The following is a 25,003-nucleotide window of genomic DNA, read 5'->3' as shown; positions in this document are numbered from 1 at the left end:
CACAAACTCTTCCAAAAAATTGAGAAGGAAGGGAAAATACCAAACACGTTCTATGAAGCCAACATTACACTAATACCAAAACCGAACAAGGACAACACAAAAAAAGGAAAACTACAGGCCAATCTCCCTAATGAACACTGATGCAAAAATCCTCAATAAATAAAATTTTGGCTATCAGAATCCAACAATGTATCCACAAGATAATTCACCACGACCAAGTAGGATTCATTTAAGGGACACAAGGATGGTTCAACATCCGAAAATCAATCAACGTTATCCAACACATCAACAAAAAGAAATATAAAAACCATATGATAATATCAATAGATGCTGAGAAAGCTTTCGACAAAGTGCAACACCCATTCATGATAAAAGCCCTTGAAATTTTTGGGATACAAGGAACATACCTCAACATCATAAAGGCCATCTATGACAAGCCAACAGCCAGTATCATTCTCAATGGTGAAAAGCTGAAAGCAATTCCATTAAGAACTGGAACAAGACAAGGATGTCCACTCTCACCACTGCTTTTCAATATAATACTGGAAGTCCTAGCCAGAGCAATAAGACAAGAGAAAGACATACAAGGAATCCAAATAGGAAAAGAAGTCAAACTATCACTATTAGCAGATGATATGATAATATACATAGAGAACACCAAAAACCCCACAGAAAAACTAATTCAACTCATCAATCAGTTCAGTAAAGTGGCAGGATACAAAATCAACACAAACAATACACAAGCAATATACAAACAATAAATGCACAAACAATAAATCTGAAGAAGAAATAAAAAAAAAATCCCTTTTATTATCAAAACAAAAAAAGTCAAATACTTGGGAATAAATCTAACAGAAGAGGTAAAGGACCTATGCAAAGAAAACTATAAAACACTGTTAAAAGAAATAGAAGAAGACACAAAGAAATGGAAAGACATCCCCTGCTCATGGATTGGAAGAATAAACATTATTAAAGTGGCCATCCTACCAAAAGCAATCTACAGATTCAATGCTATTCCAATCAAAATTTCAATGTCATTCTTCAAAGAAATAGAACAATTATTGATGAAATTCATATGGAATCACCAAAAACCCCGAATAGCCAAAGCTCTCCTGAAAAAAAAAGAAGGGAATGGAGGCATCACACTCCCAGACTTCAAACTATACTACAAAGCCATAATCATCAAAACTGCATGGTATTGGAACAAGAACAGACACACAGACCAATGGAATCGAATAGAAAATCCAGAAATGAATCCACAGATTTATGGTCAACTAATCTTAGACAAAGGAGCAAAGAATATGCATTGGAGCAAAGAAAGTTTGTTCAATAAATGGTGCTGGGAAAACTGGGTCACTACATGCGAAAGAATGAAGCTTGACCAGTACCTCACACCACACACAAAAATCAACTCAAAATGGATTAAAGAACTAGACATAAGACCTGAAACCATAAATTATATAGAAGGAAATATAGGCGAAACACTACGTGATATGCACATCAAAGACATCTTTACAGGGCCTCCCCGGTGGCACAGCGATTGAACTCTTGCTTGCGAAGCTGCCCGCAGCCTCTGCAGTGCTGGTTTGATCCCTGGCCACCAGGTGAGGGTCCCACATGATGCGCAGACCTCTCCTGCCGCCCGCTGCTCCCCTCAGCAGTGAAGCTCATCAGTCTGTCTGCTCTGCTCTCTGCTCTGACTCTGGTGAATTCTCTCACCCTCCCGCGCTTTTGACTGTACCCAGTGCTTGTATAAATAAATAAATAAATCTTAAAAAAAAATAAAAAAAAAGACATCTTTACAGACACATCACCCAAAGCAGTGACAGTGAAGGCAAAGATAAACAGCTGGGACTACATCAAATTAAAGAGCTTCTGCCAGCAAAAGAGACAATAACAAAAACAAAGAGAAATCCCACTGACTCGGAGAACATTTTTGCACACAACACTAATGATAAAGGACTGATCACAAAAATCTGCAAAGAGCTGATGAGACTCAACAACAACAAAGAAAATAATCCAGTCAAAAAATGGGCAGAAGAGCTAAAAAGAAACTTCTCTGAAGAGGAAATGCAAATGGCCAACAGACATATGAAAAAATGTTCAACATCACTTGTAATCAGGGAAATGCAAATCAAAACTACCATGAGATACCATCTTACACCAGTGAGAATGGCACATATTAAAAAAACTAGCAACAACAAATGTTGGCGAGGGTGTGGAGAAAAAGGAACTCTTCTGCACTGTTGGTGGGAGTGCAAACTGGTCCAACCACTATGGAGAGCTGTGTGGAGATTTCTGGACCTACTAAACATAGAGCTTCCATATGATCCAGCAATTCCACTCCTAGGTATTTACCCAAAGGACACAGAAACATCAATTCCAAAGAGCACCTGCACCCCTATGTTTATAGCAGCACTGTTTACAATAGCTAAGCTTTGGAATCAACCCAAATGCCCAAAAATAGATGACTGGATCAAGAAGATGTGGTACATATACACCATGGAATATTACTCAGCATTCAAAAAAGATAAACACATGCAATTTGCAGCTACATGAATGGAGCTGGAAGGGATCATGCTCAGCGAAATAAGCCAGAAAGAAAAAGAAAAATATCGGATGGTCTCACTCATAGCAGGAATCCAGAAAACTTAAATAAGGGACCAGGATAATGAATAACTATAAGAAAGTGAAAATCAAAATCAACAAACAACTATGAACCAGAGACACTCTATGGGGAGTGGGTGCCAGGGAAGGGAGGGATTGGGGTCAAAATAAGGGAGCTGCAATTGTATGGGGAATATAAAAATAAAATTTATTTAAAAAAAAAACTGATTTGATTTGCCAAAGAGACAGAGACAGAGACAGAGACACAGAGAGAGAAACCAGAGAAGTTAGGGGGGAGAAGGTGACTGAGAACCATCTGCACTGAACTGGCCTCCTAACTCTCAATTTCAACTCTTCAGCATTTTAATTTATATTTTGAAATTAGTTAAGAGACAGTGGTCTCTAGAAACAACCCACAAAGTATCCAAATCTGAAACACAATATTATATAATCATAATCATATCCCAAAATGTACATTTGAGAATAATGTCTCAAAGAAAATGAAAAAAAATAGAAAAACCAACAACACACAAAAAATATTCTGTGGGATGATAAAAATAAAATATTGGTTAAACTTTTAATTTTCCACTTTCAAATTTTATCAAATGATATAATTTTGGTGTGACCAGTTTTGTACTTAAAAATTCTCTGCTGTCTATGGAAAGCCAGATGAGAATGCCTCAGTCAGAGAGGGAGATAAATTATTCTCAGATATATTAAACAAAATTTGGTTACCCAAATGGCCAGATTATGTTTCTGATTAAGCAACTTTCTGCTTAAATATAGGACTTAAACCAGTAACAGATTACCAGTGGTTTCTATTGTTCGGTTCTTCACAAAGGAGCAATTATTTGAGAAGCTAGGGATGGAGAAAAGAAAGGAAGTCTGTTTTTAGAATAATATAAAGGGACTTAATTTGTAGTTTTCAGAGAAGAGAAGAATCAAATGAAAATAAAATTGGTGTTCTGGGTTTGGGGACCTAAACAGTCCCAACATAAAAAAGAAAGATTATAGAAATAGGAAACTATCATCATTTCAGTTGCATACTTGAAAAAAAATAGGGGAAAATGTCTAAAATAGAACATTGATTTAGCCTGCCAACTGAAAATTGATCTATTCATTACGCTTTCAGTCAAGAGTTGATTTGTAAATACTAGGTAGAGTTTTGCTCCATGAGTTTAACAGCTTTTTCCTATAGACAGGGAATCTATTTGAGAGGATGGGAAGTAAGAAAAAGAATACATGGAAGATTCTTTAATGATAGCAGAGACAAAGATGTCTGGGTCTATCTCTTAAATTCATGTCAGAATGTAGCAAAGTTCTGGATCAAAGCTCACCACTCCATAAATCCTTTTGATTCATTCACCTAAATCGAGATGAACAAAAGACTGAAAGAATCATGGTCCTTAGCTAACCATTGGTTATAAATTATTCTGGTCTGGACCATGAAATTTGATGCTTCAGTTTCTCTACCAATAAAAATAAAACCCTATAATGACAATGCTTGTAAATGTTTAAGGGAACTGTCAAGGAGGAAAAAATTTGTACCCTCTAAATGATATACTTCAAAAATAAGGCATATGGAAGCATCACCATCCACCACTTTGTATTGTCTCCAAAAAGCAGGGTCACTGGACCAGCCCTGTGATGAGTTTTGTTTTTATTTTTAAATTAAAATTCCCTATTTTTTTTTAGCAGTGTTAATTTCCTTGTTCCACCCTACGAAAGACGGCGCTGGGCAGGAAGGTGAAGCTAAGAACTGTAACAGTGTGAAGCTAAAATGCACTGGGAAAAAAGGAGTGAAAGGAGCAGCAGGAGAAGCAGAGAGAGATAGACGGGGAAGACTGGGGGATGCACATGGAGCAGAGAGTGTGAAGAAACTGCTTTTGCTTCTCGACCTTGGACTTGCACTTGAGGATTGGAAGAAGATACTTGAAAGAGACAGAGATGTGGGTGAGACTTTATCTTGATTTTGATTTTTTCCTTCCAGACCTGCCTGGCCCCTTCTGCCCCTTTCCCCTGGTCCCCACTAGAAGGTGTCTGAGACATGTGGCAGGCTTTCCGGCCCCAGTGACCCTGCTTTGTGCCAACCCTGTTTGGCTGGGCATTTGCCCATGAGGGGATGGGTAACTTGGGGTGCTTGATTTGGAAACTATATTCTTTCTCTTTCTCTTCTCCCCACTGCACACTAATTGTATTAAAGTTCTTTTCTATTGGAAGTTTTACCTATTAGAGTATATTTTGTCTTGATACAGTGCATCGCAGAACCTATTTAGAGCTAATATTTTGAGTTATATTCACATGTTTATGGAGACATGACCATAACAAATTTTACTGTGTGAGATGTTTGTGGTTAGTATCATACAGAAGGAATTGAAATATTTCAAGATGACATATATACATGCCTTTGTACCTCCTTCCACCTGAGTTTGCATCAACATGTTAGCAAAAGAAGAGCTACTTCCAGAACAGTGGAGTAAGCACCTTGAAAAATCTATTCCTTCATAAAAGCAACAAGAACAATGGAAGATCAACACCAATATTTTCAAAACTCTGCAAATTAACTAAAAGCCTGCAACAATATAAGGAATATTACTGAAGAAAATAGGGAGCTTTGTGGAGTTTTAACTTGTTCTTCTCATTCTCTTCTGCCTAGCTCTACAGTAGCCTTTAAAACCAGCAGTCTCAAAACTATGACTGTTGCAAAGAACCACAGTCTTGAAGTCATTAGAAGGGACAGAGGGGTTTGGAGCTCCTCAAGAAGCATCTTTAGAAGAGTGTGGCTGTTTATCTGGTAACTCTGAAAAAGCTCCATTCGTATGACTTGGTCTGACCCAGATCTCACTCAGTAAGGAAAATAAATAACAATTCCTAGGACATTTGTCAAAAACAATCAGTAGTAATAGCTTAACATTGCAGCAATGGAAGTCATCAATACCAGTTGGGCAAAACAAAGACAATCTGGGTATGCGGTTCCCATAGAGGACTTTGAAAAGCCTCAACATATTCCTGGAGATCTAGAAAGCTACATGCATGTGTCAGTGCACCGACATGCCCAGGAGAGATCTGAGAAAGACCTAAACTCTTACCACCAGCTCTGCACATAGGAAGAGAAGACTAAGGAAGAATTACAAACTATTGGCCAATGCATTGATAGCGCACCCCAAGACAGAGCTCCTCAGCAAAGATTGGGGGGGTTCCTAGCCCAAAACATATAAGGAAATCTCTGTCCAACTCTAAACTGACCACTTAGTTCATATAGCAGTGATTTCAGTGACCACATATACACAGACTGCAGGATTTAGTCAAGAACAATCACTTAAAATAAAACAAGAATAAAATTAAAAGCAAGGGAGAATGAAGAACATCATTCTAGGTTACCACACTGTATTATTTGAATGGCTCAGTTAAAAAAAAAAAAGACACTTGCACAAAATTGGACGGTATGGTCCACATAAGGGAAAAAAGCAGTCAATAAGAACTATCACAGAGAAGACCAGATGTTCCACTTACTCATCAAAAATCTCAAATCAGCTATTATAACTGTTTTCTAAGAACAAAAGGAAACCATACCCTAAGAATTAAAAGTATAAGGACAATGTCTTACAAAACTGTTAACATCAAGTGGAGGGGGGAGAAATGTATACATTAAATGAGACTTACGAGACATATAAATTCATTGCAGTTTATGGACCTATTTGAATCCTGATCGTAAAAGTTGGGAAAAAAAAAACAGTCAAACCAAAAAAATGAAGAAATCTGAGAAATTTTAAACACACACTTGTGCCCCAGATATTTGAAGATATTCAGAAATTACTGTTGGTATGGTTGATGATTTTTAAAAATTTCTCATCTTTTAGATGAATAATGAATTATTTATGGTTAAAAGGATAACATATTTTGGATATGCTTCCAAATAATTCAGTTGAGGGGACAGTGGAAGAGTCAGTGTTGAGATTGGGTGAGGGTTTACGAATGCATATAGGTTCATTATACTGTTTACTTTTGAATTTTTTTAATAGAGGCATGTTTTATTTATTTATTCATTTATTTGTTTGTTTGTTTTTGTTTATACATGCACTGGGTACAGTCAGAAGCGCGGGAGGGTGAGAGAATTCACCAGAGCCAGAGCCGGGAGCAGAGCAGGCAGAAGGACCGAAGTACACTGCTGAGGGGAGCAGCGGGTGGCAGGGAGGTCTGCGCGCCATGGGGGACCCTCCTCTGGTGGCCGGGGAGCAGCCGGGGATCGAACCGGCGCCGCAGAGGCCGCGGGCAGCTTCGCAACCCAGCGCTCAACCGCTGCGCCACGGGGGAGGCCCTACTGTTTACTTTTGATTGTGTTTGGAATTTCCCATAACAAAAAGTTTTAAAGTAATTGTTTAATTTTAAAAGTGTCTGCCAGCAAAGAAAGGAAGGGGGGGCAGCTACCAGGATGCAAACCATTTACTAGACAGATCATTGTGAAATTTCTTATCTCCAGGACAGAGAAAATACTCTTAAATCTCAAGAGAAGAGGAAAAAAAAATAGCTTACCTGTAAGTAAATAAGAATCAGACTGGCATGACTGTTGAAGATGATGAAGCAAGACTGACAACATTCTGGAGAAAAGTTCTTTTAAACTGAGAATTCTCTATTCTGCTAGAAGATCTACAAAATATGAAAGTAAAGTTTGCAAAAACTTAGAAATTGTAGTACTCATTAACAGTTTCTGGGAATGTTGCTTGCACTCACATGAAGCAAAGCGAGAATGAAAATCAAGAAAGGCAGAATGGGCTGTCTCTTATACACATCTGGGGGGCCTCCCCTGGTGGCGCAGCAGTTGAGCGCTGGGTTGCAAAGCTGCCCGCAGCCTCTGCAGCACCGGTTCGATCCCCAGCTGCTCCCCGGCCACCAGAGGAGGGTCCCCCATGGCGCGCAGACCTCTCCTGCCGCCCGCTGCTCCCCTCAGCAGTGTACTTCGGTCCTTCTGCCTGCTCTGCTCCCCGCTCTGGCTCTGGTGAATTCTCTCACCCTCCCGTGCTTCTGACTGTACCCAGTGCTTGTATGTATGTATGTATGTATAAATAAATAAATAAATAAATAAATAAATAAATAAATAAAAGAAAGGCAGAATGGGACATAAGAGGCAGCTGTGTCTTCAAAAGTGAAAATGTGATAAATCCCAAGCAATAGGCAGATTTGGTAGGGGCATTAGAGAAAAATCACGTGTTTCTTCAGCTAACAAGAGAAACATTTAAAAAACTACAAAAGATGAAAATAATTTACAAAGTATGAAAAATTGTTTATCCTCACAAGTAAATTAAAAATATACATTTAAATAAAATATCCCCCCTTTTTTTCACCTTTCAGATTATCACAAAGATGTTTAGAAAAATACTACGCAGTGAGGTGTGGTAGGTAGAAAAACATTCCCCCTGGCCCCAAGTTATCCACACCCTCATCCTCAGAACCTGTGACTATAATATGTTATGTGGCAGCAGAGACTACAGATGTGATTAAGGCCACAAACCTTGAGATGGGAGGATGATCCTTGATTTTCCGAGCGATCCCAGTCTGATCACATGAACCCTTAAAAGTGGAGAACTTTTCTAGGTTTGCACCCAGGCCACACAGCGTGGGGTATGGGGCAGAACCGGCTCTTTCCCATGGCAGCCAAAAGGGAAGTTGATCTCTGTGGGCAGCCCCTCAGGGGCATCAGCTGGGTTTGATCCGGAAACCCGAGATAAGCCCTGAGAAGCCAGTTTCTCACTGGCTGCCCAGAGTGCTGCCTCTGGTCTGCACCCAGGCCACCCTGCAGCTTCCAGAACAGCTGCACAAGGCCTGGCACTGGAGGGGCATGATGGTCTGCCCGGAGCTGGCCTTTTCATATTTGACACCTGGGTCCTATAATGGACCAATGAGGTGTAAACAAAATGAACCAATCCTGTTCATCAGCTCATTAGTTAATTATTCAGTGCCGGTTGGACTGATCTGTGTTAAATTGGTCCAGTCAGTCACTTAGAATTGAAAGTGGTGTAATCAGGCAGACATCTACTAAGATGAGGAGCAACCCAGTGAGACGTTTGTTTTTCCCAGTGGAATTGGTTACATTCCCTTGGTTGTCCTTATCTCTGAAGCCTCCCTAAATTCTCCAAGGTCCCCTCCTGCACTGTCCCTAAAACTGCCTAATTTCTAGCTCACCCTGTGTCTCACCAGGACCCCCAAACTTGCCTATTCTAAATGGCTTGCTTCTGTTACCTGCAGCATCAAAACAAACAATTAACAGGTAAGAACTTCAATAGAAAATAACTTTAATACAATTAGTGTGCAGTCCAGAGAAAAGAAAGAAAGGATATAGTTAAGATAGTTCAGATGAAACACCCAAAGTTACCCATCCCCTCGCTAGTAAAAGCCCAGCAAAACAGGGTTAGTCCAAAGCCAGGCCACTGAGAACCGAAAGCCCCCCAGAAGTCTAAGGCACCTTCTGGTGGGGACCCACAGGAGAGGGGCAGGAGGGGCCAGGAGATTCTGGAAGGAAAAGAGCAAACCAAAATCGAAGTCAAGATAAAGACTGCCATTGTCAGCCTTCCCACAGTTCTCTCATCCACATTTCTGTCTCCTTTAATGGTCTCTTTTGGTGTCCCCCAAGTCCCTGGCAGAAGTACAGGCTGAAAAGCAAGATCAGATTCTTCATCACAAGTCTCACTGCTCCAGGTGTCTCCTCCAGGTTTTCTCTTCATCTTTGTCTTTCTCCCCCTCCAGGTCTTTCCTAGCTTCTCCTCCCAGCCCAATTCCACCCTTCCTGAGGGTAGGGCAGGGAACCTGAAACCTCTTCTTTCTCTGGAGATTACACTGTTACAGATTTGATCAGAGATTCAAATCCAAAGGAGAAGAATCAGTTAGATGAGGCCAGTGTATGATCCAGCAATTCCACTCCTAGGTATTTACCCAAATGACACAGAAACATCAACTCCAAAGAGCACCTGCACCCCTATGTTTATAGCAGCACTGTTTACAATAGCTAAGCTTTGGAATCAACCCAAATGCCCAAAAATAGATGACTGGATCAAGAAGATGTGGTCCATATACACCATGGAATATTACTCAGCATTCAAAAAAGATAAACACATGCAATTTGCAGCAACATGGATGGCGCTGGAAGGGATCATGCTCAGCGAAATAAGCCGGAAAGAAAAAGAAAAATACCGGATGGTCTCACTCATAGCAGGAATCTAGAAAACTTAAATAAGGGACCAGGAAAATGAATATCTATAAGAAAGTGAAAATCATAATCAACAAACAACTATGAACCAGAGACACTTTATGAGGGGTGGGGGGCAGGCGGGGAGGGATTGGGGTCAAAATAAAGGGGTTGCAATTGTTTGGGGAATATAAAAATAAAATTAAACAAAAAAAAAAGAAGAGGTCAGTGTAGCATTTAAGGGTGGGAGGGATACCTAAACCGGGATAAAGGGGCAGAAGGAAACTTTGGAGATGATGACTGTATTTGTTATCTTTATTGTTGCTGTGCAGTCGGTGTTTCACAAATGTATACATATGTTAAAACACAGAAAATTATTTAGCTATTGTATGCCAATTTTATCAGTAAAGTTTCTTAAAAAGGAAAAAAAAAAGAGGTCAGTACAGGAAGAATTCAACATCCCACTATAGGTTCTGAAAAGCAGGGAGCCAGGAGAAGCCTCCAGGCAGTGAGGGCAGTTCAGCTCATAGCCAGCAAGAAAGTAGGGAGGGACCTCAGTCCTACTGCTTGAAACTGTCTCCTGATGGAGCAAGGAATTGTATTCTGCTCTGGAGCCTAGGAAGGAATATAGCCTCACTACAACAATCTAATTTTATTTTTTTAGTCTTTTTTTTTAAGATTTATTTATTTATACATATAAGGGGTACAGGCCAGAGGCACAGGGGGTAAAAGGATTCACTAGAGACAGAGTGGGGAACAGAACAGGCAGACTGACTGAAATACACTGCTGAGGGGAGCAGCAGGAGAGGAGAGGTCTGTGCCCTGTGGGTTAGCTCCCTGGCCTGGTATTGAACTGCAGTGGCTACTGATAGCTTCAAGTGCTACAATTTAACCCCTTGCACCACTAGGGAGGCCCAACAATCTAATTTTAGCCCAGCAAGATCAATATTGGAGGTCTGACCTCAGAAACATGAGATCTTAAATGTGTATAGTTTTATCCATGAAGCCTGTGGTAATTTATTACAGCAACAATGGAAAATTAATATAGTTGGTAGGAGCATATATTAGTAAAATCCTATAGGAAAGCAATATAAAAATATGTAATCAGAACTTGAAGAATATTTATATCCTTTGACCAAATAATTCTACTTCTGGGAATCCATTCTTAGGAAATAGTTATAAATATGGAAAACCTCTTATTTTAAAAAATTAGTACCACAGCATTATTTATAGCAGCAAAGTGCTAGAAGAAAAACATTAATACTCAACACTAAGGAAAAGGTTAAACTAACAAACCCACCTGAAGAAATACAAGCAAATGAAATTAAGGTTTATATATATTAAATAACAATATGAGAACTGTTTATGCTATAATGTTAAAGATATTAAGTGCATAGAAAAATGTGAGAAAATGCACAAAACCTTAATAGTAGTTGTAGTAAAGAAGTGATTGTTTAAAATATACTTTCTCTGCAGTATATATATATATATATATATATATATATATGCAGTCTCTGTATATACAGTATAAATATACAGTCTCTGCATTTCCAAGGTTCTCTCTTTTTTTAAGATTTTTTTAAGATTTATTTATGCATACATGAACTGGGGTACACGACAGAGGTGCTGGGGGTGAGAGGATTCACCAGAGACAGAGTTGGGAGCGGAGCAGGCAGATCTACTGAAATAAACTGCTGAGGGGAGCAGCAGGGAGACAGGAGAGGTCTGCTGTGCCACGTGGGTCAGCACCCTGGGCAGGGATCGAACTCAGGCTGCAGTAGCGAATTGCTTAATAGTGCTGATGCTCAATCCCCTATGCCACCAGGGAGGTCCCCTCCAAGGTTCTCCTAATGAGTTTGAATTCTATGAACCTTTTGGGATGAGGCAGAAGGTTTGGGCTTGGATAATTTAGCATCTCTCCAATGCTGGTCCAGTGGGTTTTTACTCAATACGTCTAACTCAGACCAGGCATTAGGGTAGTAAATTAGGCAGCTCCCTCTACAGAATAAATGTAAAGAAAACCAGGAAGGTCTTTAGGCATTTCACAAAACTGAGATAGATGAGCTGTTCTTGGCTTGGCAACTCCTAAGGAAATGAATTAACTTCTTTCAGAAGCAGTAAAAAGCCAGGGTTTATAAAAAGCCCACAGATTGCTTCAGTCTAAAGTATAGATGTGCCCTTCTTTTTACTACATTGTACTTTTGTAACAGGGCAGGGAGAGGGGCACCCCAGAACCCCCAGTCCTGCCTGCTCTAAATAGGTTCTGCCATCCGCCACATCAACACAAAACACATGAGACTTTAATGGGAAGGAACTTTAATACAATTAGGAAACAATACAGGAAAGGCAAAGAATATAGTTTCTAAACCAAGTACCCAAAGTTACCCGTTCCCTCGTGGGTAAAAGTCCACCCAAGCAGGACTGGCCCAGAGCAAGACCCCAAAGCCTGCCACAAGTCTTAAGCATCTTCCAGTGGGGACCCACAGAAAAGGATCCGAAACAACCAGACAAGTCTAGAAGGAAAAGAGCAAAATCAAAATCAAGACAAAAACTGCCATTGTCACCTCCCCGCGGGTCTCCCACCCACATCTGTGTCACCCAGTCCACGACCAAAATGGTAGCGCAGTTTCTTCACGTGTCTCTAGGCTCCATGCGCCTCCTCCAGGTCTCCTTCTGGCTCCATCCTGCTTCCTTCCTCAGTCTCCTCTGCACCTTCTTCTCTCCCTGCTCAGCTCCACCCTCCCTTGGGTGGGGCAGGGAACCTGGAACCTCCCCCTGTGGGATGGGGCAGCACCTTGTTACACTTTTCCTTTGATAAGCCTTACTTGGGAATAATTTTAGGATTATAAAAAGTTACAAAGACAGTAAAGTTACAGAGACTTCCTGTGTAACTCTCACTCTGTTATTCCCATCCTTAGCGCCTTTGTCAAAATGAAGAAACTGACTTTGGAATGTTAGTAACTAAATTCCAGATTTACTGGATTTCACTCGTTTCTCCATCAGTGTCCTCTTTCTATCCCAGCATCCATCTCAGGCTGCCATGCTGCATTTCATCATCATGGTGCTCTTGTCTCCTCTGTCTGTGGAGGAGACAGAAGTCTATGGCAGGTTCTCACCTTCCTTGGTTTTCCCGCTTTCTCAACCTTAGAATACCAGGGTTTGTTGGATGTTTTTTCTCATGATTACACCCAGGTTGCAAGTTTTTGGCAAAAGTATATCACAGAGGTGAAGTCACTGTTCCGGTGACATCCACATGAAATCATGGTGATGTTGCCCTTCATCCCTTGATCAAGGTGGTGTTTGCTGTTAAGTATTATCATGCCCCTTCCACTCTGATGTTTGGAGGAGAGTCACTAAGGCCAGCTCACCCTCAGTGGGCAGTGGGTGGTAATTAATCTCCATCTCCTGGGGGAAGGAGTATTTACTTTATTTGCAATTTTTCTTGAAGTAAGATTTACCTGTTTTCCCCCATTTACTGATTAATCTATTTATTATGTCAATATGGACTCATGACTAGTGATTTCATACTTTCAATCATAATTCGATACCGCACTATTTTCTTACTCAAATTACTCTATCTGTGACCACCAGGAGTGTCCCGTCCTTGTGGCTATAAATACCTATCTTTATATTTCTTACAAGATGCTTCAGGCTTATCCATGTTTTCTTTTACCAGATCAAAAAATCAGCTGTTTTTCCAGGAAGCTCTACAGAATGATATTTAGCACCCAGACTATCACTGGGTATGTTTATTGCTACTGGACTACAGTATTTTTATAAATTTCATATATTTTTTGTTTTCTTAATAGCCAAAAAAAAGTTGCTAATCTTTGTCTCAAGTCTAGGGTACTCAAAGCTCTTAGAGTAACCCAAATCTCTGCAGCTGCTATTGAAAAGATATATTTTTAATATATTTTTCTGAGTACAAATATACTTACCATTTCTTTCCCAGGTCACCATCACCATGCAAGCCATTAATAATTCTTCACATGGGGCCTCCCTGGTGGTGCAAGGGGTTAAGCACCACACTATGAAGCAATCTGCAGCCTCTGCAGCATGAGTTGCATCCCACATGGCGCAGCAGACCTCTCCTGTCTCGCCCTCTGCTCCCCTCAGCAGTGTATTTCAGTCTGTCTGCCTGTTCTGCTCCCCACTCTGTCTCTGGTGAATCCTCTCATCCCCTCTCATCTCTGGCCTATACCCCAGCTCTTGTATGCATAAATAAATAAATCTTTTTTCAAAGATAATTCTTCACAGAGAAATTTTGCTTTAAATTTTCTTCAGAAAATGGCATATGCTATTCTTCATTTATAATTCACAGGTAGTTCATCTCTGAGTCAAACTGTCCTCATTTATCTCATGGCTTTTAAAAAACAGACTAATTTTCCCACTAAACAAAGAGGCAACAAAGAGAAAGATTTTGTTTTTGTCTTGTTGTTTTTTTTTTTCCAATAAGGGAAACAAAAATCATACACCCCACTGTACTATCACCACCCAAGCCTAGCACCTAGTCTGAAATTTCACTAACTGGGAGAGTCAGGTTTCTTTGGCCCTTGGTTGCCTCGTCTATAAAATTAAGTGCTGGGACTTGTGCTCTTTTAGGCTTCCCGCAGATGACAGCGATGACGCCGGAGACAGGGTTCTGTGGGCTGTAGTAGAAGGACCCCACTGGAAATGCTGATCTGGAGTGCAAAGTGGCTTGTGGTGCCTCTGTGCTGACATACGTGTAAACAACTTTCCAGCACCCTAGGGCCTCTGGTTCCCAGTCTCCTAAGGCTAGGGAACTTCTGCTGAGCATTTGAAACTGCTGCCCTCTACTGCACAGATATAACCCTACTAGGAAGCCTGCAGATGCCTCTGGTCACCAGAGGACACAGCCCCAGGGAGGTAGCTGACTCACAGGAACAGTTTAAAACACAATCAGAAAATAATGAAAACTCGAGCCATAAAAATCTGCTCAAGCAAATACATTCTGCTTCATCACTATCCTCAAGTTCTGCTTACTCCAGTCCCCCAACAGCGGGACGAATTAAAGTAGAACAAGCGATGGGGCCAAGGACTGCTGCCACATTCCAAAGGACTCCAGACAGTTCCAGAAACAAGCCCTCTGGAGTGTCACTGTTGGAAGGACAACAAAAAAAGGATTAAAGGATAAAAATCAGGCAAAATAGTTCTTCATGACAGGTATTAGACGAAAGGGTATTATTTAATTTGATCACCATTTGGATACTTTCATCCCTCTAGTTTCATCCAACTAGTCTTACAAATTTGCTCTCTGCAGGGGTCAACTTTTCAAATTCTACCTGCAATCCAAGGCATAAATCATAGTTTGTGGTTGTTTTCTTCTCACCCTCCTCGAAGTAAGTTATCAAGAATCCCCATCCATTTCCCAACAACTCAATTAAACAAGAGTTGGATAGAATTTAGTATCCTCGGGCTCTTGACTGTACAGCGACTGCTTGGGCCATGGCAAATACTGCCAAATGCACTTCCCCTCGGTATGTCTTTTATGAGCAGTGGACAGATGTGTGCTGAGAATATAATAAAGGGAGTTGAAAGAGTATGAGAAAAACTTTTCCACTGAAACAAATATGCTTAACTAAATATAGCCCAATTCTACTCTCAAATGTTAATTGGTTATTCCCAGAATTGCTCTTTGCTATTCCCTGCAAGCATACACACATTCCTATAAATAAAGAGGAAATGTAGCCTGGGCTGAAAAACAGTAATTGGCTTGTGCTAGCGTTGCATAATGTTGTGTTCCCAATTGTAGAGCAATGTGAGTGTGGCCTTGGTGAGAGTGATCCATTATGGATCCTGTCTGGTGTCTCTTGTGCTTATGACCGTCCTTCTTTGACACCAGAGGTAGAACCAGTCTCTTACCAATATGCCATTCATTAGAACTGCTAAAGTTCTAACGTAAAGTTTACTGAAAACAATCGCTCTCCCTTTCTTCTCAGCTTTTCCCATTCCTCTTTGATCTTGATAGCTTAAGAACTGCAACACACAATTATCTCATTGCCTTACTCTTCCAAAAGTTAATGCAATAGCTGGTGAACTCAATAATTTTCAGAAAGCTGTTGGCAAGAGGAGAAAGCATGATAGGAAACAGATAGTATAGTGATTAAAAGCAGGACCTTAGAGTCAGAGAGACTTGGATTTTAATCTGGTAGTGTCCCCTACTAAGTTATGGAATCCTAGGTAAGCTTTTTAAACTTTCCCTGTGACTAATGAATTCTTTTTAAATGTATTTTGCAACTTCAAAATACATAGAATAATATACCTATTTTTTCTGTTTGAGTGATAACATCAAAGAATACAGTAAACAAATGTTAAGTGTTTAGCTGGATGAACTTTTACTAATATATAGACCATCTATAAGTACTGCTGGTCTCAATATAGAATAGTTCCATCACTTAGCAGCCTCCATTATGCTCCTATCTCAGTAGATAATTTTTACCATAAATATTACTATTCTGAATTTTTTCTCTATAGATTCATTTTGCTAATTCTTTTTTTTTTTAAAGATTTATTTATTTATGCATACAAGAACTGGGTTACAGGACAGAGGTGGGGGCTGGGAAGATTCGCCACAGAGTGGGGAACAGGAGGATTGACTGAAAAACACTGCTGAGGGGAGCAGCGGGTGAGACAGGAGAGGTCTGCTGTGCCATGTGGGTCACCCCCCTGGCTGGGGATCAAACTCATGCTGCAGTGACTGTGGATAGCTTCATAGGCTGCATCTTAACCCATTGTGCCACGAGGGAGGCCCCATTTTGCTAATTCTTGATCTTCATATCAATGGAACAGTATAGTATGTGTTCTTTTGTGTCTGGCTTCTTTCCCTCAACATTATTGCTAGGCACTATGCTAAATTTATGTTTCAATTTTCAAGAACCTGCAAAACTGTTTTCCAACATAGTTGTGCCCTTTTATATTGGCAACCAGCAATGTGCGAGTGTTGCACATCTTTGCCAACTGTGGAATGGTCAATCTTTAATTCTATAGGCATGTCGTGTGCCTCCTCACTATGGCTGTAGTTTCCGTTTCCCTGTTGACTATGATATTGAGAATCTTTTCATGTCTTTATTTGCTACCAGTGTATTTTCCCTAGTGAAATATCTGTTCATATCTTTTGTCCTTTTAAATTTAGATTGGATTTTTATTTACGAGTTTTGAGAGTTCTGATGTAGTCTGGATGCCCAGAAAGAGCCAATTTTGTGATTCAAGTTCATAGGTCATCTACCTGCAGAGTTTCCATCTTGTTTATGGAGGGGTGTGTGTGTGTGTGTGTGTGTGTGAGAGAGAGAGAGAGAGAGAGAGAGAGAGAGAGAGAGAGAGAGAGAGAGAGAGGGCCAGTCTTTGTTCCATTAAGGACTTCAACTGATTGGATGAAGCCCACCTACATCGTCAAGGGAAATCTACTTTAGTCAAAGTCCAAAGATTTAAATGTCAATCTACCCAAAAAAACACCATCACAGAAATATCCAGAAGTTTTTCCAAAACAAACAAAACTTATTTTCTAGGTCAGTCTTTAAAAGGGACTTAGAACTCTAGCCCAAATAATAGTGCCTGAATATACCTTTTCCCATTAAAAAAAAAGATGATTTTCTTTGCCAAGATGAACTCCTTTCTCTGTGCTAGGCACTACTGGACAGCTTTTCCTTCAGACTTTGCAGTCACATTTCAAGGTGACCATCATGAATTTGTAGGAATTATCCAGCTCTAACTTGTACTGAGAGAGTGCAGAGAGGAGTATAGGCCCCTCCGTTCCTAGAAACTGACCCCGGCACATGCCCTAGCTATACTCCCATTTACATTCTCATCCCAGAAGGACAGGATCTTTCTAGAATAGGGTCTCATCAGTCCTTCAATCTAAGAATGCAAGCTTAATTCCACAAGTAAATTTAAATTTACCAATCTAAATTTTCATTGCAAAGATTTCCCACTTGTCAGTAAAGTAAGCATGCCACAATAAATAATATATTTTATAAAGGACCAGGTATTCTGGGTGGGGTGAAGGTGGGGCAATCTGTCTAGGGTTAGTCTGGAAATGTGTGAGTTGGTCCTGAGACATCTTATCACACCAGAAAGCAAAGAAGTCTCACGAAATACTGGAGTTATGTCAGAGGGCACAGGAGCCAATTTGAGGGGATTAACTGGTCAAAACAAATAATGACAGTCATTGATGAAGACACATCAGACAAGTTTTAAAAAAAATCTATGATTTCGTAATATTCACGATTGTGTAGAGCTTCTGATCACTCTTGGAGAGTTCTTCCACTCTCCAAGGGCACAACTCACTATTCTGGAAATGAATGAAGGGAAAAATTCAAGCATTTATCCTGCTTTTGCCTTACTAGGTGATCAAATAATTGAGGAAAGCTTTTCTTTATAAGGAATGCCTGCTAACAACAAGAAATGGTAGAAAAATTCCCATTTTCAGCCACTACAAAGCAATCTAGGAAACAAGAGCTGCTAAAAGGGTAAATGAAAGGTCAGTGGGGACTTTGTAATGCTGCATCAGGCTGATGATACCTAGACAAGAAACCCTCATCAATCTTAATGTCTCAAAGAGAAAGGCAATAATATGCTCCAAATAAAATCCAATAGACGCATGCAACACCATCTATAAGGATTTTTATTAAAATAAAAAAATAGCCTGAATCTGGTCAAGCCTCAGCTACAACTAGTTTTCAGGAAATATGGAAGATGATTAGGGACACCATGGAAATGAAATCCAAAATCTACAAAATTATACTGGAAAAATAACCTGTTATTTTTACAACAAATCAATATAAGAGGATCTATATAGTTAAAAAAACATTTAAGAGACAAATGCCAATAAATGGACATTAGAATCTGATTCAAATAAACCAATATTCAAAAGTTAATCTGAGACACTTGGGAACACTTGAACAGTGGCTGGACATTAGATAATGTCTTAGTAAATTCAGGCTGCTATAACAAAAAGATTGGGTGGTTTGTAAAACAACAAAAATTTATTTCTTATAGTTCTTTTTTTTAAAGATTTTATTTTTATTTATTTATACAAGCACTGGGTACAATCAGAAGCGCGGGAGGGTGAGAGAATGCACCAGAGCCAGAGCAGGGAGCAGAGCAGGCAGAAGGACCGAAGTACACTGCTGAGGGGAGCAGCAGGCAGCAGGAGAGGTCTGCGTGCCATGTGGGACCTCACCCGGTGGCCGGGGATCGAACCGGCGCTGCAGAGGCTGCGGGCAGCTTCGCAACCCAGCGCTCAACCGCTGCGCCACCGGGGAGGCCCTATTTCTTATAGTTTTGGTTTTTTTTTTTTTTTTTTTTGGTGGGACCCTCGCTGGTGGCCAGAGATCAAACTGGTGCTGCAGAGGCTGTGGGCAGCCTCGCAACCCAGCACTCAACGGCTGCACCACCAGGGGAGGCCCTTTCTTATAGTTCTTGAGGCTAAGAAGTCTAAGATCAGCACTCTTAAGTTCAGTGACTGGGGCTTCCTAGTACATAGATGGCTGTCTCCTCACAGGCAGTTCACTGGTTCCATTGATGAGGTTCCACCCTCATGACTCAATGACCTCCCCAAGGATCCCACCTCCTAACACCATCACGTCAGGGGTGAGCATTTCAACATGTAAACCAGAGGGGACACAAACATTCACTCTATAGCAGTTCATATGAAGCAGATGAGATTTTTAAAGTATTATGATTATACATAAAATAGAATTCTAAATAAAAATACAATTGTACTTTTAAGTGTATACTTTAGTATTACATCCAAAATGGAGGACCTGAAAGAAATTCAGTGGAGGTGTGGGGGGTAGAAATTACATGAAACAGGATTGTTAGTTGTAACAAACTAAATAACAGGGGTTCCTTACTCTGTTCTCTACTATTCTGTATGTTTGAAATTCACTTTTTTTTCCATAATCATAAATCAGTCATCAATACTAGATGATTATGTTTGACAAGTATGGCGGGCAATGAGAAATCAGGGTAGGAAAGTGTATAATGCTAAAACTGGCACTAGAGTTTGAGGTCACACCAAAGATGGTTTCTTCTGGTTCTGTTCGGTTTTGTCACATTTGACATTTTTTTACATTACAAGTTTCCCCACCATCTAAAGGTTAGAGCATACCTATGAAACCTTTCTAAGTCAAAATAGCATAAAGCAAAGAAGCAATAACCATTAATTTATATGAAAACACTTAGGAGCATCTCTAGACCCAAAAAATAACCTATCAAATGACACATCAAACTTAAAATCACACTCACACAGAGGAAAGGCATGAGAGTGATGATACACAAGAATACAGGAAGCAGTTCAGGGAAGGAGCTTGGTGGGGTCACTAATATTCAGGGTGCCACTGCTACTGCAAAACCAACCCTGACACCATTTTCGCTTTTCACCTTCTGTCATAAAAGCAAAATCCTCTTTGGATTTCTTTCAGTTAGTAAAAACCGTTATTATTGTAGGTCTTTCCTAAAAGTGAAAGGATGTAAAGCAAACTTTCAAAAAGCAGGGGTTACCTACTACCACAAAGTTTCTCTGAAGTTTTATAATTTCCCAATGGCGATTTCATCAAGGTACAAATGACACTCCAGAGACAAAAAGAAAAGTTTATTTTACTGTCCAATTATTTTCTTAAAAAAGTTTAATTTTTGATAAAATAAAACACAGTTTTAGTACCATAGAAACTTTGACATGTACAATGACATATTATTACTATGTACAACTTCAAAAGCAAATGCTTCCAGTTCCAAGTAAAGAAATGTCAAACTGACTATACTTAAGCTGAAGAAAATTTCCTGGATAGCCAATGTGTTCCTTGGCCTGGGGGTAGGGGGTTAGGGGTGGCAGGGGGCTAGGGGAAAGAATCATACAGTTGAAAAATATAAATAAAGTGTTCAATAAATTGAGAATCATAAAGATGCTTTCTTAAGTTCAGTCATCTGGATCTGAGGGAGTATGTAGTAGTTATAAGAGGTCAACAAGTAAAATAAAACCCTGTGGCTATTCAAACTTGAGTATTCCAGGACAGGTCCAGTAGGTTCACAGTTGGGATATCAAAAATAAAAGCTATTCCTGTTGTAGTGGGATTTGGCATCTGACTCATATACCATTCTTCACCAGCTCATGGACTCCATTCTCATCAATGATTAAAGGTGCATGGAATTCTTTATCTGCCACATAACTTTCTATTCCCTAGAAAAAGGGTTAAAATAAAACACAAGTTATGCAATGGTAGACTTAGTGTATAATGACTTGAAAGTTGAATAACAAAAGTTGGGTTGAATAACAAAAGTTGGGTTGAATAACAAAAGTTGGGTTGACTTTTAGAATTTAAGTCAAAAATCTATTTAGTATATTTTTAAACTCGGGCTTAGTAACCTAGTAATAGAAGCATAAAAACAACAAAAAAGGAGAATAATTCTGATTACATTCTATTACAAGTTAGTAAGATAGCCATTCTTTCTACAATCATCAACCAACAGAATTAAGTTTCTAATCAAGGTGGCATCATTTCTAATGTTCAAAGAAAGCAACCTGACAAGGTCCTCCAGAAGAAATCCTACATATTAGAATAGTATGAACTTCTATGTATCTCCAGTCTTGAAAGTAAGAGTACTAAGTCTAAAGAACAAAATAGACCCATTGAGATGAAAAACTAAATTGCATCAAAAAGAGCCAGAAAGGTTACCTAAAAAACAAGGCTGATTTTTTGAAAGTCCGTGCATTTCAATGTATAGGTGAAATAGATTGAACACAAAATTCTGTGGCACAGATCTAGAGTGCTAACAGGAATTCTCTCAGTTCGCTCCCCAGAGAAACTCCTCAGGGTAGGGTCATCGGAAAATGTGGCATCTTCTCGTAGGGCAACTCTACTCAAGCCTAAGACAGTACCAGAATCCTTCTTTTAAAAGAATAAAAAAAGCCTAGCAAACTTACTTCTCCAGCATAGGAAACAAGAGGAGAGATTTCACACTGGATTGGTACATCATTGGCATCCTTCAAGCTAAGGAAAAAAAGCAAACGTGTTAAAGATTTTGCTGCCCGTGTTATTTGTCAGACTGAACATACAGACTATAACTTTCCTCTGAGAAGCTTGCAGTTAACAAAATTCCCCTAGATAAAGAAAGAGTTTAAAGCCTACCCTGATCATCACTAAGTTTGGAGTAACGTTAACATGAAATCCTCAAGGTCCAAGAGACACTAATTGAGGCAAGTACTCTTCAGAGCACTTCATCAGTATTAATATGCTTATCTCCTAATGTACAGCTTATGTTTTATATCATTTCCAAGTTGTAATTTATAATTTGTTATTGAGTATGCACTATGTTCTCAACCTACTGGATGCTTGGAATCCTTCATATTTTAATTCTTAACATAACTTTGTGAGAATTAGATACTAATTCTCATACTTTATGAGAATTAGATGACAAACATCCTAAAGCTGCACTGTGCAGTTCAGTGGTCACTAGGTACATGTGGTTAAACTTAATTAAAATTTTAAAATGTGTTAATAATAACCAAATTTTAAGTGCTTAGCAGCTGTAGATGGCTAATGATGACCAGATCAGATAGCACAGATATCCACCATCTCCTCCCCTGCAAAAAAATCCTATTGGGCAGTAGTTCTCAAGGTCAGTTAAACTATTTTCCAGTACACGTCTGTATAGCCCATATCTCCTAGGTTAGCTGAGCTGATTATTCAAGGTTTCGAAGTGCCTGCCCCTCTATTACTTTCACCATGTCCCATTTTAGAGAGCCAAGGCAGAAAGCACCCAAGTGAGTGTTGAGGTCAAAGTCACCACTTGCTTCCTCTATGTCATATTCTAACATTTATAGCCACTTGCAATACTGAGTTTCTACATTATTTATCTCAAAAGTCAAGTTTTCAAAATTTTTAAGATCACCAGACTTTTAGGATTTTTTTTTTTTGCAACTTCAACAATTTTACCAAAAGGATACAAAGCATACAAAAAACTAGTTTCTTGGAGTCTCAAACCACAGCTAGCTTCTGTTTTACCAAATGTGTGGTCTGAAGCTTTAGTAGTGTGAATAAAGTCAGAGGGCATCTGAGTTTAGCTATGCCCAGCTTTCTCTGAATAGAACCATTAGGCCAGCAGAAGATTCTCCAACTTACTTGCCCTGCCATTGTCCCTTTGAACCAAGTATGTTGTACCCACTATGGATTATTCCAAGTCATTCTCCACTATCCAAAATCATACTCTCCCCAAGATTTAGCTCAAGCAACATCCTTCTCTGGACCACTGCATTTCATGTTGATTGCTCTTACTCAATACACTTTTTAAAAACAGCAAATGCAGGGCCTCCCCAGGTGGCGCAGTGGTTGAGTGCTGGCTGCAAAGCTGCCCGCAGCCCCTGCAGTGCCGTTTCGATATCCGGCCACCTGCAAGGGTCCCACATGGCGGCGTGACAGACCTCTCCTGCTGCATCCGCTGCTCCCCTCAGCAGTGTATTTCGTCAGTCTGCCTGCTCTGTTCCCCGCTCTGGCTCTGGTGAATCTCTCACCCTCCTGAGCTTCTGACTGTACCCAGTGCTTGTATAAATAAATAAATAAATCTTAAAAAAAAAAAAAAACAGCAAATATATTAAGACACCTGCCAATCACTGCCTCTGAGAGTAATTACTATTTATACCACACATTTAACATACAAACATGAGGCCTGTTATTTAATTTTTATGTATGTACATCTAGAGCCTCCTGGTAGGCTGTAAGAAAAGATATATTTATCTTATGGAAGCTACTTCAGCACTTGCGGGTGTGTGGGTAGGCTACAAAAGCTTGTTGGCTGAACGAATAAATAAGCTAGACAGATAACAGACAATATCAAAGAAAAGACAAATTAAAAGATGGGACATATAATCCCTCCAGATATGTGCCAAATTCTATCCAAAAGGACTAAAGAGATCTGGTCCAGACCCTCTGCAGCAGCTCAGAGTCCTATTAAGCTGACAGGAAAGGACCAATCCATTGATAAGACACAGACCTGCATGACCTGCACCCCTGAGGAAGTTGGCTATGCCTAAATCAGAAGCAGCTTCGAACCTGAGGAACACATGGCTGAACTAAGTATAACTTCTCTGCTAGTACCTGAAAGATACTCCAAGAAACTAAGAAAGTGGACTTTAATAACTAAAGTTGGACATTCTAGAGAAGGAAAGGCAGAAACCACCCTCACTGAATACAAAACCTCACTGAATACAAAACCTCGGGAGACTGCACATTAGCCCAGTAATAGTGCTGTCCCGCCTTGCTTTGTGGTGGCTAGCACTGTTAGTAGACATTAAGGAGAAAGATAAAAATGTCACTTTGTCAAAACATCTTTGCTTTCTTTCAGAATATCTCAAAGCTGTTCCTTTCTCTTTTATACAAATACTCCTTTTATCTCTCACTTGTAGGTAATCTTTTTCTACTCTCGGAGGGCACACTTTAGTGAGAAGAATTTCCACAGGAACTTTCTAAATCATGATCTCATTTGGGCCAATGAAGTAAATGGAAGGGGCAAAAGCACTAAATAAAAAAAAATCAAATAAGAAGGAAAAGAGTTTTAAATGTTTTATCTTAACTGAGATGGCTGGATGTTAATTTCAGTTGCAAAATGAAGAAATGATTTTAGCTTTCAGATTAAAATCTGTGGTGTGGCTCAAAGAGAAGAATATTAGGTCAAAAATGTAGTCAATTATCAAAGCAGCTTGCTTCTACATATTAAAAATGATGTATGGGACAGAAAATCACAAAGGGCCCTGCATACCAGTTCCCAAGACATGAGCAACAAGTCACAAAGCTGGCCAAAACTTAGAGTCTAGGTCCTCGTCAGCAGAAACAGACACTTAAGGGACTTGTCTCCAACGGCACAGATAGTGGCACAGGCAGGAAAAAAACACAGATGAGACAATTATCCTATCCTGAGATAATTCCCATCTCCAGGTCCTCTCTCCTGTACACACATTCCAAATTACCTTCCAAACTTAAAATTCAAGCTAAACTAAATAACTTTTGAAGTGTCACAAGAATATCAAGCTGTGTCTTTAGCTAAAAGAAAATGGCTTTATCAAACTCTGTCCATGCCCAGATGAGAGGATATGTGCTACTCCAGCTAAAAACTATCTGTCATTAAGACAAAAAGTGACTTTCTTTAGAAGCAGAATTATAATGGAGCAAAACTAACAGAGAGCAAAGAGGTGAGCTTTTAGTA

The 25,003-nt window shown here is 39.7% G+C and overlaps 1 protein-coding gene across 5 annotated transcripts in view; it reads right to left on the bottom strand.

The window, feature by feature from the left end:
* Positions 1–20,365: 20,365 nt before the first annotated feature.
* UAP1 (UDP-N-acetylglucosamine pyrophosphorylase 1) overlaps positions 20,366–25,003 on the bottom strand; it is a 33,978-nt gene continuing 29,340 nt past the window's right edge. For 4 of the 5 annotated variants that reach the window (XM_037506591.2, XM_037506588.2, XM_037506590.2 and 1 more), the window contains 2 exons: positions 21,729–21,795; positions 20,367–20,984 (listed from right to left, as the gene is read on the bottom strand). In XM_037506591.2, coding sequence (XP_037362488.1) covers positions 20,892–20,984; positions 21,729–21,795 — 160 coding nt within the window. In that variant the 3' untranslated portion in view covers positions 20,367–20,891. Of the gene's footprint in view, positions 20,985–21,728; positions 21,796–25,003 lie in introns of all 5 variants that reach the window. The other variant, XM_054693523.1, reaches the window with a different exon arrangement.

The sequence above is a fragment of the Talpa occidentalis genome, unplaced genomic scaffold (genome assembly GCF_014898055.3).
Source record: "Talpa occidentalis isolate TD23 unplaced genomic scaffold, MPIMG_talOcc4v2.1 talOcc4.12, whole genome shotgun sequence".
NCBI classification, from domain to species: domain Eukaryota; kingdom Metazoa; phylum Chordata; class Mammalia; order Eulipotyphla; family Talpidae; genus Talpa; species Talpa occidentalis.
This window is presented reverse-complemented; position numbering and strand designations above follow the sequence as displayed.